At 30.9% G+C, this 17,869-nt stretch overlaps 2 protein-coding genes across 4 annotated transcripts; both read right to left on the bottom strand.

Annotated features, from left to right (window-relative positions):
* Window positions 1-405: 405 nt before the first annotated feature.
* On the bottom strand, window positions 406-2,590 carry EMB2786 (COMPLEX 1 LYR-like protein). Of its 2 annotated transcripts, XM_068639901.1 has the most exons (5): window positions 2,453-2,590; window positions 2,301-2,364; window positions 1,702-1,746; window positions 901-998; window positions 406-726 (listed from the first exon to the last, which is right to left on the bottom strand). In XM_068639901.1, the coding sequence occupies exons 2-5, from the start codon at window positions 2,352-2,354 to the stop codon at window positions 636-638; spliced, it is 288 nt and encodes a 95-aa protein (XP_068496002.1). In that variant the 5' UTR covers window positions 2,355-2,364; window positions 2,453-2,590; the 3' UTR covers window positions 406-635. The 2 variants fall into 2 exon arrangements, with proteins under 2 accessions (XP_068496002.1, XP_068496004.1); XM_068639903.2 differs by lacking the exon at window positions 1,702-1,746 and having other exon boundaries at window positions 2,453-2,586.
* A 1,262-nt stretch (window positions 2,591-3,852) lies between these two features.
* On the bottom strand, window positions 3,853-11,797 carry LOC137831969 (Pectin lyase-like superfamily protein). 2 transcript variants are annotated; one of them, XM_090303982.1, is made up of 8 exons: window positions 11,612-11,797; window positions 8,589-8,674; window positions 6,244-6,807; window positions 5,828-5,995; window positions 5,695-5,739; window positions 5,406-5,613; window positions 5,224-5,305; window positions 3,853-4,627 (listed from the first exon to the last, which is right to left on the bottom strand). In XM_090303982.1, the coding sequence occupies exons 3-8, from the start codon at window positions 6,649-6,651 to the stop codon at window positions 4,120-4,122; spliced, it is 1,419 nt and encodes a 472-aa protein (XP_090160108.1). In that variant the 5' UTR covers window positions 6,652-6,807; window positions 8,589-8,674; window positions 11,612-11,797; the 3' UTR covers window positions 3,853-4,119. The 2 variants fall into 2 exon arrangements, with proteins under 2 accessions (XP_090160108.1, XP_068496000.1); XM_068639899.2 differs by lacking the exons at window positions 8,589-8,674; window positions 11,612-11,797 and having other exon boundaries at window positions 6,244-6,841.
* Window positions 11,798-17,869: the final 6,072 nt, after the last annotated feature.

Below are 17,869 nucleotides of genomic sequence, written 5' to 3'. Positions count from 1 at the left end.
TTTTTCTGAATTTATAAAATTAAATTTGACGCTTTTATTTTAAAATGTCCAATTTTTATCTCAAATTTAGAAATGACGCAATGTTATATTCATCCAAAATAAAGCTAATGTCGATAAAGATACACACTTTAAATTTCGTTAAAGTATGTAACAATTAGTGACAATTTTTAATATTTGTCATACTTGTAAATTTTAATTAACAAAAACATTATAAAGTATTAAGAGTATAAAATAATTTTAAAAATTGTCATTTTAAAATAGTGACTGTACGAATTACAATTTTATCTGTCAATATTTTAAAATCGACATTTTTTTGAATAATTTTAATGTTTAATGAATTTTAAACATACGGATTCACTGTAACCAAAAACTAAAATTGAAAAAAAAAAAAAAAAGCCATACGGATTCACTGTTACTCCTTCAAAGGTTTATTTAGCTCTACACTGAATCATTTGGTAGAAACTAGAAGTAGTTTTAAGAAACTTGAGCAGTATGGTTATGAAAATGGCAGCAAAAGAAGAAGCCATTGCCCTATTTTCCACAATTTTTTTAAATTAACCAATAACCATAAAAACCTTGGAAGGCTTTGGCTACATGCTTGATCTGCCAAACCTTGCACTCATGGACAAACTGAATCATAAATTAGGCTGCTTAGTCTTGCTAAATTTAGAACCAGTCATTTGCTCTGACTCATACAGTATGTGATTGATAAGCCCCCTTGCAGCACTGCAAAACCAGAAACCAATCTAATAAGCGCAAATTTCACACACATGTGCCCATGTTATTGTGCCGAGACATTAGAAATGTATTGGCTGGTGAAGGGGAAATGGAGCAAAGAAAAAAACGGTGCCACACTAGGAACAAACGTGCACTATATAAATGTACAAGGTACAAGCTTACTCATCCTTCAACTTCTGAATCTTCTCAGGATCTGTCTCATGCTTGTGGGTCTTAAACTGTTGTCTCACCATATCAACAAGAAGCTGTGTGTTATGTTTCTGCAATAGCAAGCAGGCATACAGCATAATCAGTTTCTCACGTCTTAGCATCGTCACACGTGCAGATGTTTAAACCTTGTTTAAGTAAACTTCTTCACAAGTACTTCTCTAGAAGAAAATCAAAAGCAAAATGAAAGAAACTTCTTCCACAAGTTAAAATCAACGAGTACACCTAATTCATAAACTTTTGGAAGAGTTAGATAAGAAAGTTTCTTTAAAAGCTGAACTGCATAAGTTAATTTCAACTTACGAAAGAACTTTAACTCATTTTACCTTCATAGTTTCCTTTTCTTTTCAGAATGTTCACGAAATGTTTATCTCAATAGGATATGACAAATGCAATGCTTCAGTAAAAATAATGCATTACTAGCCAGGCAACAACAGGACAGTAACCCCAATGCAGAAGCATACCATGATAATGGGTGAATTGCATCACAAGCACAAAAGTAAGATATGAAGTAAGTAATGCCGTGCACTGATACGATCAGAATTTGTTTAACATGTTAAATCACAACACCTGAACATGAAGACTAATTACATGTCTCTAGAAAACAAGCATCATAAGCATGAAACATATACAACCGAATTTTCAAAAAATTCACCATGGTGGGGATTCCCGTGTACTGTACTTAAAATACGTTGACAGCAATTAGCCACAACTGAACATGTTTGAAAGAGAAAGAGAAAGAGAAGAATGACTAACCCGACTACCAATATATTTAGCTCTTCGCAGGCATTCACGGTAGAGCTATAAAACAAAAGCCATAAAAGTAAATAAGAGAATTTATTTATTTGTTTTTAAAAGGATAAATTAGAATGTTGATCATTTATCTAAATTTTTGTTTCAATTTGGTCCCTTAGATTTAAAAAAATTATAGAAGTCTTTAATTTGAAACACTAAATTGGTCCTTCTCTTAGTTTACTGCATCAATTTAGTGTGTTAGAATTTTCAGTTTGCATCCCACTAAACTCCCTATCAACTGAATTTAACACTCACATTACTCCTCCATTTGCTCATCGGAAAACACAACTTTTGCATTCATCGCCATTCCACCATACATCCAAAACGCCTTTCATCAAATTAGGTGAAACATCACAACCGTGAAACCATTAAACATGTGACTCCAGTCAAAATTACCATTGCTAGTCAATCTTTTAAACATAAAAAGGGATCAAATTGAAACGAAAATTCCAGATATGGGAACAAAACTCTATTTCAGTCTTTCTACACTTATGGAAACGAAGCAGGGGGTTGGAGTTCGATTGAATTGGAGAAGAAAGAAGGTTTGGTGTGTGACTGACCCTAATAGCATTATTGGCGAGCTCAGGAGGCAGAGCAGTTTGAAGGGACGGCATGGTATAGAGTCTGCGAAACAAAAATACAGAGGCAATTTATCAAACAGTTAGAAGGCAGAAAAGGGAACAAATTGTGATAGTGGTTACTTGTCTCATACCGATTATCACCAGTTCTGACTCTGAGTCCTCGAAGTGTGTTTTCGAGCAAAGCAAAGGAGCACAGAACGTGAAATTGCGATCCTTGCGCAACGAAACGACTCTGCGTTTTACGGTACTAGAAACGAAGAAGAGTGAATGGGATTTGGGGGTCTAAGAAGCCCAATACAAAAAGCACTAATGGGCCGATTCCTAGTACAGGGCCCAATAATTTTATGGAAGGCTAAAATGGGTCGTATGATTCTTGAATCGAGTTATTTAAAAATTTAATTATAATTACATGCTCACAATTTTACCCATATGAAATACATGGGGATTTCAAATCAAATTTAAAGAAGATAAATAAACGATAAATAAATCAGGTTTTTATGTACTATATGTTCAACTTATTTTCTTATTGTTTTATAGTCTTAAAGGAGTTTGATTTAACATATCGGAGAGAGTAGACTAACAAAGTTTGATAATTTAATAAAAAACATAATATAAATATTTTAATTTATCTTTTTTTCATTTTTTTTTAGAATAGAAGAACATTGTGCACTCTACATTATTATAAATTTTCGGATTTTAGAAAATTAACTTGAACTCAACTGAAATTTTAAAAAACAACATATTATAGCTTAAAAGTCCATTTTGAGGTAAATTGTGAATTTGAAAAAAAAAATACGATAACATAATATTCAATAATAAAAATTAAAAAATGATTTAAAAGTTCCAGCTAAAATTTAAATACACCCATGGTTTCTAAGCATTGTCTTTTCGTCTCCTTTTAAAATTGTTATTATGATTCCAATTTCATTCATTAAAAATTATTTATTTATTCTATTACCAAGTTTTCCACAAGTAAAAAAAAACTACAGTCTTGTTTAATAGAGAGGAGAAAAAAGAAAACTATAATTATTTTTTTTTTAAAAGTTAGATTCGAATCAATATTTTTTCTAACTATTTATACTTATTTATCTCCTCATTTTGTATTAAATCAATCAAATTACATAATTTTCAAATAAATTTTTCTCTATTTCTCATTTATTTTTACTCAACCAAACAACTAAACATTCAATTTTATATTTCACATATTTCTCTTTTCTTAGCTCATTTCTCCAAAATTTCCCACCCTCTCTGTTTTTTTTCTTCAAAACCTAACACTCCATTCGTTTTACATGTGAAACCCTTAATTTGCTTGTTACATTCAGGATAAACGGACACCTAGCTCTCTTAAATTAGTATATATCATCACATTAAGTTTTAAAACTAAAGACATATTAAGTAAGCTTATAAATTTCAAGTAATTCATAATCATGTGCACAGTATATGCAAGCCAAATTATTGTTGGTAATCCAAAGTTAAATGTATCAGTAATCACCTCTCTATGAACTGCATTTCTTAATTTAAACTCGTGAAATGAAACTCAAACTGATATTTAAAAACTATCATATGATATATGATATACATATAAATGCCCGATCAAACTATTACAATGTAGTTCCTAAAAAAGAGAGTAAATTCTATAACTCATCACACACAAGGGGAAACCCCAAATAGGGACGAATCGTAAGTAACAAATACAACACCACAATCACAACCAACAACAATGCCTCTCTCTGCTCTATATGCATAGTATGTGATACATGATATACTTCCCATAGCAACCATAACTTAAAGTGACATGTTAATTCCTACATTCATAGGCAGAGAGCTCCACAACTGTATCAGGTTCACCTTCTCTTAAGCAATCAAGTGGAGGTATAGTCATGGTCTCTTGAGTTCCATAAGCATTCCAGCAAAAAGGGTCATCGAGTAATTGCCCTTCGTATGGCAAAAGCTCAATCTCAGAGAGTGTTATGTTGGTGCATGCCACAGTGTCACTGCAAGCAAAGTGTATAGGAGGAGTTCTCACATCATAAGTACCCTTTATGTTCCTATATATCACATTGTTTACATGCACTGCTGAAGTTTGGTTCAGACACTCCTTGGACAAGCAGTAGTACTGGTCAATGATGATGCAGTTCCTCACATTCTCCATTTGGATGTTTTCAAATCTTAGGCCACTCACTGAGCCCGTTCCACCTTGCCATGTCTTGATCCTCAGGCCATTGTCTGATTCCTTTATGATGGTGTTGCGAACAGTTAAGTTTGAGACACATGCCTGGGAATTGTGCACTCCGAGGCTTCCAATGCTGTAGAAATGAAATGACCAATGTCAGGCATTTGGTGTAAAATGCTAAAACTAACATTGTGGAAACTTGCCAATATAAAGGTTCCAAAATGACTTTTGTGTCTAATTAAAGCAACAGAATAGAGGATGCTGCCTCGGAATCATGAGGAGCCAGAAATGAAAAATAGAAACTGTTGTCTTATTAGTTATTGGCAGTTTGAACTGTTCCAACGGTTTAAGTAATACACCTATATAGATCACTAAAAGTAGAAAATAATAAATAACTCCTGTGACCCTAACTTTTTGGAGAATTGGTGAGGATCATTTGAAAGGCGAAACTTTTTAATCTTTTGTTGAAGATTAGATGGAATCTTGGGGTACAACTTGGAGTGTCACTATACTCATGCCATTGGTGAAAGTCACTTTTCATTCGTTATGCTTTCAGAAATGGTTCTAGAATCAGTTAACACAGCAGAGATAACATATCGTACTAATAACAAGCCACCCACAAGGGAGTTTATTTATTTATTTCATTTGTACATTAGTCATCATTAATGAGTAGTTAACATAATTAGCAACACAATTTAACTTGAAATTAAGATTAATTATGTAACATACCTAATACCATGGGTAGGAGCACAAGTGACGCCCTCTATATCCACGTCTGAGCACCCGGGTCCAATTGAGATGCAATCGTCACCTGTTCAAAAATCACATCATTGTAAACAACTTTTCTTGCATTTATATAAACAGAACGAAACTACCATGCTGAGAAAGAGACATTGTTCTTTGGTATTTACCATTGCTTATTACGGAGTTATATATCCCTACACCCTTTGTATTTCCTAAGTGGATGCCGTCAGTATTTGGACTGAGTTTAGGAGAAGAAATTGACAACTTGTCTATCAGTACTCCTTGGCAACCATCGAATTTCACGTGAAACATAGGACTGTTTTGAATTTTCACCCCACTCAGCACCAAATTGGAACTCATGAAGAACCGTATCATCTATATTTGAGAAGAGAAACAATTCTAAGACAGTTCATGTGGGTGGGAAAAATAAGTATAAACAGAGTAGTTCACACTTACTGTAGGGCTATCACATGGTCCTGATACAGTTTTTTCATCGGGACCCTGAAATATCAATTTTTTTACCATTAAATGAGTACAACAAATAATAGAATGGTGTAATTGGTATTATGTTATTGATTGAATGATTTACCCGGTGAGGTTTGCAAGGAAGATCCCACCACTGTTCCCCATTGCCTTCTATGGTTCCTTTCCCAGTAAGAGTCATTTGATCAAGTCGATAGAACACAAGCCATTGACTGTGGCTATCTTCCTTGGGCCAAGATTCTGGTCCATCAGGTGCCATGAGAGTACCATCCACCTGTTTACATTAGAACCTTGTTAGTAAGCTACATTAAAGGAACACAAGAGAACACACAAATGAATTTCACACCAGGTCCAACCCAAAAGCTTATATATCTTAGCCCTTCTCACATATATGTTTGTTCAATATGCTCATCTTTATTCAGTGTGAGTGAGGCTTCTTACTCACACTTGCATTCTGACAAATATGTCATATAACATGAAAAAAATTAATGAAGAACTAGGAAATTCAATAAGCATTCTTACTTGAAATACTAGTCCAGGCTTGCATGGACCTGTAAAGATAGTTGAAGTTATTTTGAAGCAGTAATTTTCTGGAACAAGAACAACCCCTGACTCGACAGCACAAGCTGCTTTCCATGCTGCCACGAATGCTTCTGTGTCATCAGCTGAACCATCTCCAACTGCCCCAAAGGATCTTACATCGAAAATGCAGTTTGAAGGGGAATCCCCAGGATCAGTGGGATAAGGATCAGAGGGAACACCAGGGGAAATGGAAGGAGGTGAAGAAGGTTCCTCAGGTGTAGGGGACTCAGCAGGGGGACTTTTCTTCTGCCCCTTGTGATAGTGGTATCTTCCTTCCACATTATCCCAATTATGGATAAAAAGAATCATGGTAATCCATAGGATAAAAGACCAGCGAATGAGACTCATTGCAGGCTTCAATTGTATGAGTTTTGACACTAAACTATCAATGTCTCTTCACCAATGTGAAAGCTCCAAGGATGATTGATACCTGTGGATAAGAGAATGCAAGAGTCCAGCTTGAGAAATGTAGAGGGTTGGAAGCAGATTGGCCTATAGTAAGAACTATCACGAAGCTAAGGTTGTTATTTATATTCAAAACATAGAAGATATAGTTCATGAATAAATTCTAAAGCATGAGGTGGACACGTGTAGAATCATGGTTGATTCACTGTCTCAAGAAAACAGTTGGACAATTTTAGAGGCTTTGGAGGTCAATGTTTTGCAGTAACCGTGCCACGGTGTCAATGTTCTCCAACCTCATTTCCGTGACCATCCTCTTATTTTAATTGTATCTGTTCATTGTGTTGTGGTCCGTGACATTATACCTTCGCTCCTCTTGCATCTTGGACCTAGTTTACCACCACTAGTTTTATTCTGTGAATTTTGTTTTCAGAAACTGCACTCTGTACAATTTTCAAAAGTGTATGCTCAGAACCTTTGAGGCTCAAGTTTTCTAGAAAATCGTGCCATCACTGACCAAACTTCTTTTTTTTATTCCTTTTCTCTTCATCCGTATTTTCTCGGTCACAGATGTAATATACGGGGAAAAGAACTCTACATCAAGGTCCATGGCAGTTTGAGCTTTGTTGAGTCAACTTGTCCTAACAATGCCTCTAAGTTTAACGTGTCTTCCATTATTTTTCATAGAAAATGCTAAAGCCTATATATTGCTGACTTCTTAGGTTAAAACACAAGAACAATAAGCTCTTTTGTGGTAATTGAGCCTCTAAGGTAAGCAGAGCAATTAGAATAAAGAAGAAATACTGTTCAAGAAAATTATCAAAAATATTTGTGAAGATGAAAATTGGTGTTGTAGTATATTTGTCCGAATATAGGACATATTTCTTCTGAGGTTTTACCTTGGAGGTGGCCAAACAGACATATGTAGCTATTGAAAAATAACATTTGATGAGATATGGCATGTGAATTATTGCTATAAGTTAGAGTCAGATTTCTAAATAACAGAGCATCAGATAGCAAAAAAGAATAAAGCTAACCACAGTGGGAATCGTGAACGTATAAAGAAAAAACAATTGAACTTACATAATGAATCACAGGTACCCTTTTAGTTGGAGTTAAACAAAATTTATCTTTTCATACAATGAATAAGAAGCTAATAACACTGATTAAAATGCTTTAGTCCATCATCCTTGGTGCATTAGACTCTGCTAAGGCAATTCAGATATGACAGACATAATCAAAGAAAGGGAGGGGAATTAGTGGGATTAAAGTTCATAACTCAAAAACTAAACTAATTGGATTAAATTATCCATAACTTAATTGTTTTACTTTTTTACTTTTTAATAAATTTTAACTATAATAGAATATTTATCAAAATAATATATTTACTTGTTAGCAGTACTCCTCTAACTTTATCTGTCTATTTTAAGGATATGACAGTAAGTTACTTTCTCATTACAAACCAAACAAGGTGTGTAGCCCTTTTTTTTCTTCTATTTAAATCAAACATGAAAACTGGTGCTAGGGGCCTAAGAGGAACACAAAGAAGAGTAGATGTGGGAATGTGGTTTTGATTTAAAAGCAAAACATATCGTGACTCTTTGTTGTTGTTTAGCTCATTGTGGCTATGAATTTGCAAGAAGGACATATTTGGTACACGACAACAGAATTAGCGCATTCACGGGTGCGATCAAACCCCTTATGATTTAATGCAAAAAAGAAAAAGAAAACAAAGATAGTTATCATACCAAGAGATAAAAAGTTAGGACACAGAAAGTGACCCTCATAAAAAACCAAAATTCTCCAATGTATCCATATCTCATACGTGCCTATTTAAACAAATAAAAACAACATTGAAAATTCAACTAGACTTTGTGATTCACCTGATAATGGTGCAATTTTTTTTCTTCTCCTCTTTATCTCTTTGATGTAGCCATCCAATTAGCTAGTGTAGTTATACATCACGCAGCTGTATTGTGAGCAAATATGAGTTACTACGTAACATATGTGTAGGAGTGGGGGGTTTCTAGAAAAGAGTAGCGAAGTGAAAAAAAAAATTCTAAGCAATGTGCATGCATTCATGTTTGTCTTAACCTGTCACGTGTGTACAATCAGAAGGTGAGAGTTCAAAAGCAAATAAACCATCGCAATTTCAACAGAGAAAAAGTTTGTGACTAGAGAGATTCTGGGGTGCACTTTATTATGGTGCTCTGAGGTGACAGCATGGTTTGTGGCTCTCTGCTGTGCCACGTGTCAGGGTTCATACACACCCCTCACTCGCGAAGATAGTGGTTGGTTTGTTCAAAACGCGGGTCCTAAGTCACCATGATTGATAGGGCACGAGAGAGAGAGATAATGTGTGTTAGTGTATTATGTATCATGATATCACAGTTCCAACACAATGTTATAGTCACATGCAGCTCCAAGCAGATTCTGCAGAAATCCAAGAAAGAGTTTATGCATGTGTGTGTGCTCTTTTTTCTTTGCTCACTTGGTTTGAGGCCACAATATGATGAGGAGAAAGAAAGAGGGGACACGTGTTTGGTGAGAATTCACGGGGTGGTGTTTGTAGTTTGTGTCACGGGCTAATAGAAAGAGGGTTGGTTAAAAAGTTAGGAGATTGTTTTATTCACAAGGCTTTGTGTTTTTAGGATTCTAATGGCATTGATTTTGAGACACTGATGTGGACAGCGTATGAAGGTTAAGAATAAAACACTGCATTCTGGTTTCTGATTCAATGACCTGTTAAGTTTAACAATATTTTAATCTTAATCTTGTTTGCATTTGCTTCCATCACCCTTTTAATTAAACATTGGACCAGCTTGTCGGAATATAGATGTTAGGACATAGTGGATCCCTTTCCCCAACCCGAGGAGAAAAATAAAAAATTTAGCTGATAACAGTGAATTGTTTCACAAAATTAATAGAAGTTAAGTAACTTCTTACAATTATACCTAAGCAGGTGCAGAAACAATTCATCAAAATCTTGTTACTTATCGATCTTAATCTCTTCTTAGTCTCAATCAAGTAAGTGTAGAGAGGACAAGTATATATAAAGGCACTGTATACTCAAGTTAGTATAAGAGTATTTAGTATATCATAGTGTCGACTTCTTTGTTCATCATCTTTTCTACTTGCTAGGATTTATGTTTCGTTAATTGAGAAACTTTAATTATCAAATATCAAAATAATGCTTAATACGTGTTTAGTTTTCCAAAAGCTTTCCAAACCATACTTTTTGAATTGTTCAGGAACATATTTTGAGCATTCATAATGCAAAAAAACATGTTCCCAATTGAACAATTTGTAAAATGTTTAGGAATAACCAATATGAAACACTTCATAAACATACACCTTTCCGTTATGAATTACTTAATCTAAAAATATTTCAAATTGAAAAATTTGAAAATTTTAAATTTTCCATATTAGACATCCCTGGAGGTCAACAATTTCTTTGTCCTACCCTGCTTAATGTCCTGGAATTAGTCGCCTCGTATCCAAAATATGAACAAGATGGATATTTATTGTTCCAAACATTTTTATTAGTCCCAATCTTAAAAAGTCACGAATATTTATTGTTGTAAGCATAGTGCTTCTTTTCTTTTCCAATGTTGTAGCGAAGGACAATGGAGCTGCAACAAAAAAAACCCAGTGGTAGTAATGGTTGCAACGACAACAATGTAGTTTAGGTGTATTTTAGTCCTTTTATTATTGTTATTATGGGATGCAATTGTAATCATGGGGTGCAAAACTAAATTTTTGAGAAGAAAGCCTACATGAACCAATTATAAACTTCGCTCGGCCTGAAATATTGACAACTATAATTTACAGTCTAAAGTCTAGTGGCTATTTCTTCTTGCACCTCCATAGTTTCTCTGAGCACCCCATAGATAATACAAAAAGTCTACTTTATTGTTCAAAAATATATTTTGTAAAAAGTATTATTTTTATTTACACCTTAAGGATTCTATAGTCCGGAGAATAATCCGGAAGTACATTTTTTTTCTTTAAAAAATATTAGTCTAAATTATAAAATTCAGAAAATATTTTTAGTAATATTAGAATTCATAACACTCCATATGTATTATAGATTGTAAAATCCTAAAATATTCCTAGATCCAAAAATACCTTTAAAATTGTATCAAATTATATAATTATGATATATATATATATATATATATATATATATATATATATATTAGTTGGTGTTACGATTTTACAATCTGGTATAAAAAAAAAAAAGCAAACATACAAAGGGTAGGATTGAATTAAAAAAATAAATATAAGGGTAGAGTTGAAATTAAAAAAATCGATGAAGGTGTAGGCAAAATTTGGCAGCTCTAGTTGGCAAATTCTTCCAACACTTTTAATTTTGAAACTCTTGGTGGAATACAAAGGAACAAGATTCTTGTACGGTTGGTATCAATTACTATCTCTAAAAAACGTAAAGCTAATTTTATCATATTTTTTCTTCTGTCAGCGTGATTCAACATTATTTACTTACCGTTTTAGTCAAATTTAACTACCTACAATTTAGTCTTAGTTTTTTTTTCAGTTTCTAAATTCCCCTTCCCTCAAATTTAAGTTACTAATATATTATTACATAAAATAAAAAATTCAAACATGATTTTCGTTCTTATAAATATATCTTAATCGGATTGTTAATTTTAAATTTCTTACATTTTCTAACCGTCCCTTTTTCAGTCCTTATTATTAACTATAATTATGTTAATGCTAAAAAAATAATTAATATAGTTAAGACACAGTTACATAATAGCAAAACATAATAAAGCCTATTAAAAAATAAAACATGAGTATTAAAGTCAACAAAAATACTTTTGAAATATTAGAACAAAAAATTAACTATATTAACTAAATCTGGTTTGAACAGAGACCTGGGACGTACCGTTTAGTCATTTTCAAAGCCTAGTGATGATGTTTGCAGAAGCTGCAGAGAGAAGATTATCTTTGCACAGTGCTAATCATGAACTGCATAAGCTGCTGCATTCTCCCATCTACCATTTAATACTTTGTTTTGAAATTTTTGAACTCATCTTTCAAAACCGTTTAGGCAGAATAAGTATGATGATATGATATAGTAATTAAGTGATGAGTGATTTATAGAAGAAGTGTTTTGAATTAAGAAATAGTGGGAAAGTGACTAGAAAGGCAAAACCTTGTGCCAAATGGTAGAATCAAATAGAAGAACACTTTTTTTGTTTACTGTGAGTTTGGTATATACAGTAGGCGACCATGGATTCGCACTGAATAAACATTTCTTTGGTTTTATGGATTTAATAAAAGATGTGTGCGATGGTTCCTCAAGACAAAAGCTTAACAAAGGCCATGCAACATTATTTTAATCCATTATAAAATTATCAGAATTTAAATATATTTTTAGTTTTTGTGAAATTAACGACTTCTAGTTTTTCTTCTCTATTTTTTTTTATTTGCAATCGTTTCTTTTAATCACAGTAAGATGTGTTACTTTTTCTTTTTATTGTCTATTCAATATTTTATTTCATTTTCAATCTCGTGAATTTTTAAATCAAAATAATTTTAGTTCCTAATTTTAAGATAGATAAATAATATTTAATTTACATGTATTAAGGATTCGTTAGTTAGAATGTCCATTTAATCTTTAGTTCGACGCTGTAATATGATAATAGAAACTAAAAGTGATAGTTTTAATCTTTGTTGGGTTACATGTTTTGTTTGTGAATTATGTCCCTTGCTAACAAGTTAGAACTTTATATTTTAGATGAATTTTCAAATCAACATTTGAATTAAGGTAAGAGAAGTTGATAAATTGTTTTATTTCAGTTGATGAATTTTTTTGATGTAGACATTAAAATTGAAGTGAAAGTGAATGTTAATATGAGTTCGAGTAATACTACGTTTTTAGGCATTTAAGGTTTGGTTCAATCACTCTTGATTTAAAGTGTTTATTGATTAAATGTGTATTTTGAAATTGTTGTACTTTGATGGTAAAAAGTTGTCGGAATAAATATTTTAGTTAAATAAATAAAAATTGAATGAATTTATGGTAAATTTATATATTGATGCAAATTTCCTTTTCTTGAAAGGAATTTCGCTTCATGGTGAATTAATCTGAATCCAACCAGAATTTAGGGATTTCTATGTGATCCATATTCTGACTGAAACCAATGCATAACATAATAAATAACATTTATTAAGTCCACACTTTCGTATATTATCTATATTCAAAGCCATAACACGTAGGTCGGTGCTAAGTTCGGTGTAAAAAAGTGGCGTCTGTGTTATGTTATACACATGTCAATAGTTTCGTAATTGAATTAAAATTCATGGACAATTTATTATTTATTTATTTATGGACTTTCTGCTTTTCTTTTTTATTTTCTACTTTTCTTTATTAACGCATTTTGTTTTTTTTATATTTAAAAATATCTTTTGATTTATACATTTTTAAGCATGAGTATTTTCTACGAGTTAAGGTCTAGTGTGTTAAAAATAGCCACCAAATATTATTGATTTCTTTATTTGTACGATTCAATGAAAAATGTGAATAGTCTCTATGAGATAGTAAAAAGGTTTTTGGTGAAATTATTATTTTAAATTAGAATATTAGTTGGGTTTTATTCCTACTTTACATTGTTTGTGGCTTGTTTAATTCACCCATCCTCTCTTCCAACTCCCACCAAACTGACTTTTGTGATCATTCTTATGATTACCAACTGTACAAAATTTTAATCTAAATGAAACTATTTTTTTTCTTCATTTTCAAACTCCAGTGCTTAATATCACAAAAAAGGTAATCGTTAAAAAAATGAATTACATAAAATATTAGTTATTTAAGAGAAATTAAAGTATAATTACATAATAATGCATTTTTTATTTCATAATAAAATTTCTATGATGATATATTTATATTATTGTATATATTTTTGAACAATTTTATTCATTAATTCTACCATAGTCTAATAAATTAATTTATGAACTTTTAATTCACATTATAAGTTAATAAGTAGTATATGAAGTATAAATTAAAATTGACTTTGTGAGTTAGGAAGATAGGATATGAAGAAGTAGACCATGCCTATATTAATAAGGTACTGCATACATTGAATTTCATTTAAACCCAACAAACCTTGCGCATTGAAATCGTGTGGAGAAACAAATGAATACCATATCCTTCCGTCTACACATCCATGCTTAACACACATGTCTTTTTACTCCTTTACGTGTGGGGCATTCTTTTATAAATGTTTGAAATTTGATATTTTCGAGTTTGGATTAAGGAAGAGATTATGTGAGGATTTGAAAAAATATTTTGAAATGATTTAAAAAAAAAATGAATAAAGTTAGATTGTTTGGATTAAGGTATTTATAGTAAATTTGTTTAGACAGATTTGTTTTTGAGTGATGTGATTAATGTGATAAATTTTTTAATTATTTTAAAATATTAGAATGTAAATTTATAAATTTATTTTAATCTTTAAAAATAATCTAAAAATGAAATAATTTTTTTTATAAATTTTAGTTAATTAAAATTTTGTATATTATTTTTTATATATTATACATTTTTTTATTATTTTTAATTATTAGTATGTTTATTACTTAAATTTATTTAATATTTTTTATTATAGATACATATAACAAATATTTTTGATAAAAAAAATTATTGTTAATATTATTATTTAATAATTTATTTTAATTATTAATAAATTTGTAAGTTATATTTATTTTTATTATTATTGTTTATAATCTTTTTATTTTAAAAAAATATTTATTTACTATTGTTATTTATAATTTTATAACTTTTTTTTTATATATTATCTCTATTTAAGTTTTACGTGTATTGTTATTATTTTATAATTTTTACATTTATAGTATTAATTTATTTTCTTTTATTATTATTTTATAAATACATTTATATTATTATTATATAAATATATTATTTTATTATTATAATATATTACGTAAGTTTTGTTGAATTTCTTTGTGTTTTCTTCGCGTAATTGTATTGTGTCATTTTCTTCTTCTTCCCCAAATCAGTTCTTTGATTCTTCACATTTAATTAGAAACAAACATAATATTCTCTCACAAATTAGTTCCTTTCTATCCGAGTGAATAAACTAAACATTAGTGAATTCGGCGCTATGAGAAGTATCATTCAATCACTAAAGTATTTATCTTATCTATAATTACATTCATGAATAATAACAATTTATATACATAATATTCCTATTAGGGAGATGAGACCTATAGAACTATTGAAGTCTTCTTCTTCTTTCGGTCGGTCAGGTGACTGGGTGGTGAACTGAAATTCTTCTCGTCCTCCCACTTTTCCTTTGGCACTTGCCTCGGCTGAACACCAGATGGTGGGGTACCTGCGAAGGCACTCCGACGCTCATACCTCACTCCGAAGCTCTCAGGTAGGTGAACAATAATAAATGACATACCTTACTCCTTGGGATGCGTGTTTATATATATATATATATATATATATATATATATATATATATATATTATTCTAATGGACCTACTTTGTTTGACCCATTTATCGAGGTGGATACCGCTTAGGATTGCATTACCTAATTCTTAATGATGGATTAGCTTCGATGATCTCGATTTGAGCGTTAATTGTAATAGGGTTCGGCCATCGGCCATGTTCCCATGGTATAGGCCGACCATCAGCTAAATCCTTGTGGTCTCGGCCGTCTCGGCCAAGTCTTCTAAGGCCTCGGCCAAGTCGGTCGTCGGCCTCTTCCTCTCAACCAAAGCTCTTAAGCCTCAGCTAGGTTCCCCAAATGTCAGTCAGGAAGACTCGGCCTCGGACAGTCAGGTGGATCCCAACCTTGCCTATACCGGTATACATAATAAATAAAACACAAAGTTTTACCTTGTATGGTAAGTTTCGTTAGATCATGTAAAACTATGCTTCAAAAGAATAAACTAATTAAGGTGGATTAAACCGTTGCAACTCTTCATCAAATACTATACTTTGAATGAATATAACTTTTGATGAAGAGACACCAATTAACGTTGTCACCTTTCACATAAATGGTAGGTTTTCTCATTACTTTCTATATGTTTTTAATACACCAAAAAGGTAACAGAGACAGAAAAGTCTAAAAAACAAATTCTGATATATCAAAAATATAAATTCTCCAATGAAAATATTTATCACTATGTATAACACCATGTTTGAAAAAAATTTCAAAAAATAACAATCATAAACCTTTTCCTAATTATTATTCCTTGTCCTGAATTCATGCTACTATTATTCGACATATTAGTCATGATCTAAGACAAATTTAACATGTTCTTCGCAAAACTTTTAAGAAATAAATTCATTAAAACGCTTCAAATGATTTCCCTCAAATGTTATGTAATTCATAAAAGAAATTGAAATATATAGCAAAAAGAAAAAAAATAAAATGCTATGTGGTAGCTAAATTAGGAAGTGACAGTTTAATGTTATTTATTGCTGATTTGAGCTTTTGATTGTTGGATAGTTAATTTGGACGCTCTTACGTGGATTTGGTTTTTCGATCTTCTACTAGTGACTTGGTTTTTTTTTGGTTGATCAGTTAGTTTGAACTTTGTTATGTGGGTTTATACTTGCTATCATCTGGATGTGGATTATCACTTAATTATTGGATTTGGGTCAACTCTCAACTTTTAGGTTCAATATCACTCTCAGGTGAATGTGTACATACAAAGAGTTCCGATGATAAAGTCATAATCAATTTTTTTTAATTAGCAGATAAGAAACACTTTACTTACTAATTAAACAGATAATCTATTTATAGTATTCATTATTAAACTTTTATTTTTCACACCAGTTACTAAATATATTTTCAGTATTTTTAGTTATTTATTAGAGTTTAATACAATGTTATATTATTCTATTATTTATTTATATTATTTTAACTTTAATTAATTTTTTTATACGCCTTTTGATCTTTAAATCTCTCGATAAAAAATAAAAAATATTATAAGTATATTTGATAAGACATTTCAATTAATTTGTACTATTCTGTATCAGTTATTTTTTTAATCTTATAAATAGTATTTGCAAGCACATATTTTTAGTTGTTTATAACATTTTTTTTTTATGTTATCAAATAATATGTGACTTCAACCTAAAACGTATAATTCGACTCAATTCACATGATTATCTTATCCTATTTAATTTAAAATGGTTGTTTATCGTAAAATATTTTAAAAGTTAGATAAATCTAATACTTTATATATTTTAAAATTTACTTTTTATAATATATATATATATATATATATTTAAATCTATTATATCAAGAATTATATCCAATTCAAACATTATTTTCTATTTAATAACGAATTTGATACATAAACTTTGAATTTCAAAATTAATTTAAATCAAGTTAGTTATACCTTTGAATGATTTTCAGTTGTAAATCATTAAACCGGAAACCCTTTAAAAAAATTATTATCTCATTTTTCTAATGTAGTTGAAAGATTCCATTGTCATAAAAAAAGAAAAAATGCAAAACTCAACATGATTATAGTCAACTTTATTTAATTACATTAAAGTATCTATCTCTATACGCATAGCTTTATACGGTGAAGCTGTTTTTCTTAAAGAAAAAATAAATAACTAATCTCAAAGTTAAACTAAAATATATAAAAAAATTATAATTCTGTTTTAAAAATGCATTAAAATTTTACACTAGCATCATATCTCTAGAAAGATTCATTAAACGCAAAATAAAAATTTAAAATACCTTAACTAACTTTTTATAACATATTTCCACTATAATAATATACTTCTTCCAAATTATCTTTAATCCACCCTAAAACAACCAAGATTTGACTTTTATAATCTTAAAAAGAGAAGATAAAATCTCTATATGAAATAAAATAATAATACGTTAATTATGTATTAATTAGTGGACAGGATTATCCCTGTCACTAAATGAAATAGCGTCTGCGTGCGTGCATAATTAAACTTTGATAAGAAGCATGAGGTAGGGTTATTATCGTCATTTGACTCGGAAGCGTGGCGAACCCACGCCACCACTCGTTTCACAATTTTAACGTTTTCGCTTATTGGACGCAAAATATCTTTTCAATCTACGCCAAGGGTACAACTGTATTTTCCCCACGTACAGTGAAGTGAAATTTCGTGGTAGCGCGTTGT

Source organism: Phaseolus vulgaris, chromosome 6 (assembly GCF_051622355.1).
Source record: "Phaseolus vulgaris cultivar YP4 chromosome 6, ASM5162235v1, whole genome shotgun sequence".
Taxonomy (NCBI): domain Eukaryota; kingdom Viridiplantae; phylum Streptophyta; class Magnoliopsida; order Fabales; family Fabaceae; genus Phaseolus; species Phaseolus vulgaris.
This window is presented reverse-complemented; position numbering and strand designations above follow the sequence as displayed.

Bases quoted from the DNA above. Each gene is read 5' to 3' on its own strand.
- EMB2786 (XM_068639901.1), bottom strand. From the start codon at position 2,354: ATGCCGTCCCTTCAAACTGCTCTGCCTCCTGAGCTCGCCAATAATGCT. The intron at 1,747-2,300 runs GTCAGTCACACA...TTTGTTTTATAG, and splicing joins TCGCCAATAATGCTATTAGG to CTCTACCGTGAATGCCTGCG. The intron at 999-1,701 runs GTTAGTCATTCT...TTGCTATTGCAG, and splicing joins CTAAATATATTGGTAGTCGG to AAACATAACACACAGCTTCT.
- LOC137831969 (XM_090303982.1), bottom strand. From the start codon at position 6,651: ATGAGTCTCATTCGCTGGTCTTTTATCCTATGGATTACCATGATTCTT. The intron at 5,306-5,405 runs GTAAATACCAAA...ATTTTTGAACAG, and splicing joins TAACTCCGTAATAAGCAATG to GTGACGATTGCATCTCAATT. The intron at 4,628-5,223 runs GTATGTTACATA...TCATTTCTACAG, and splicing joins GCTCCTACCCATGGTATTAG to CATTGGAAGCCTCGGAGTGC.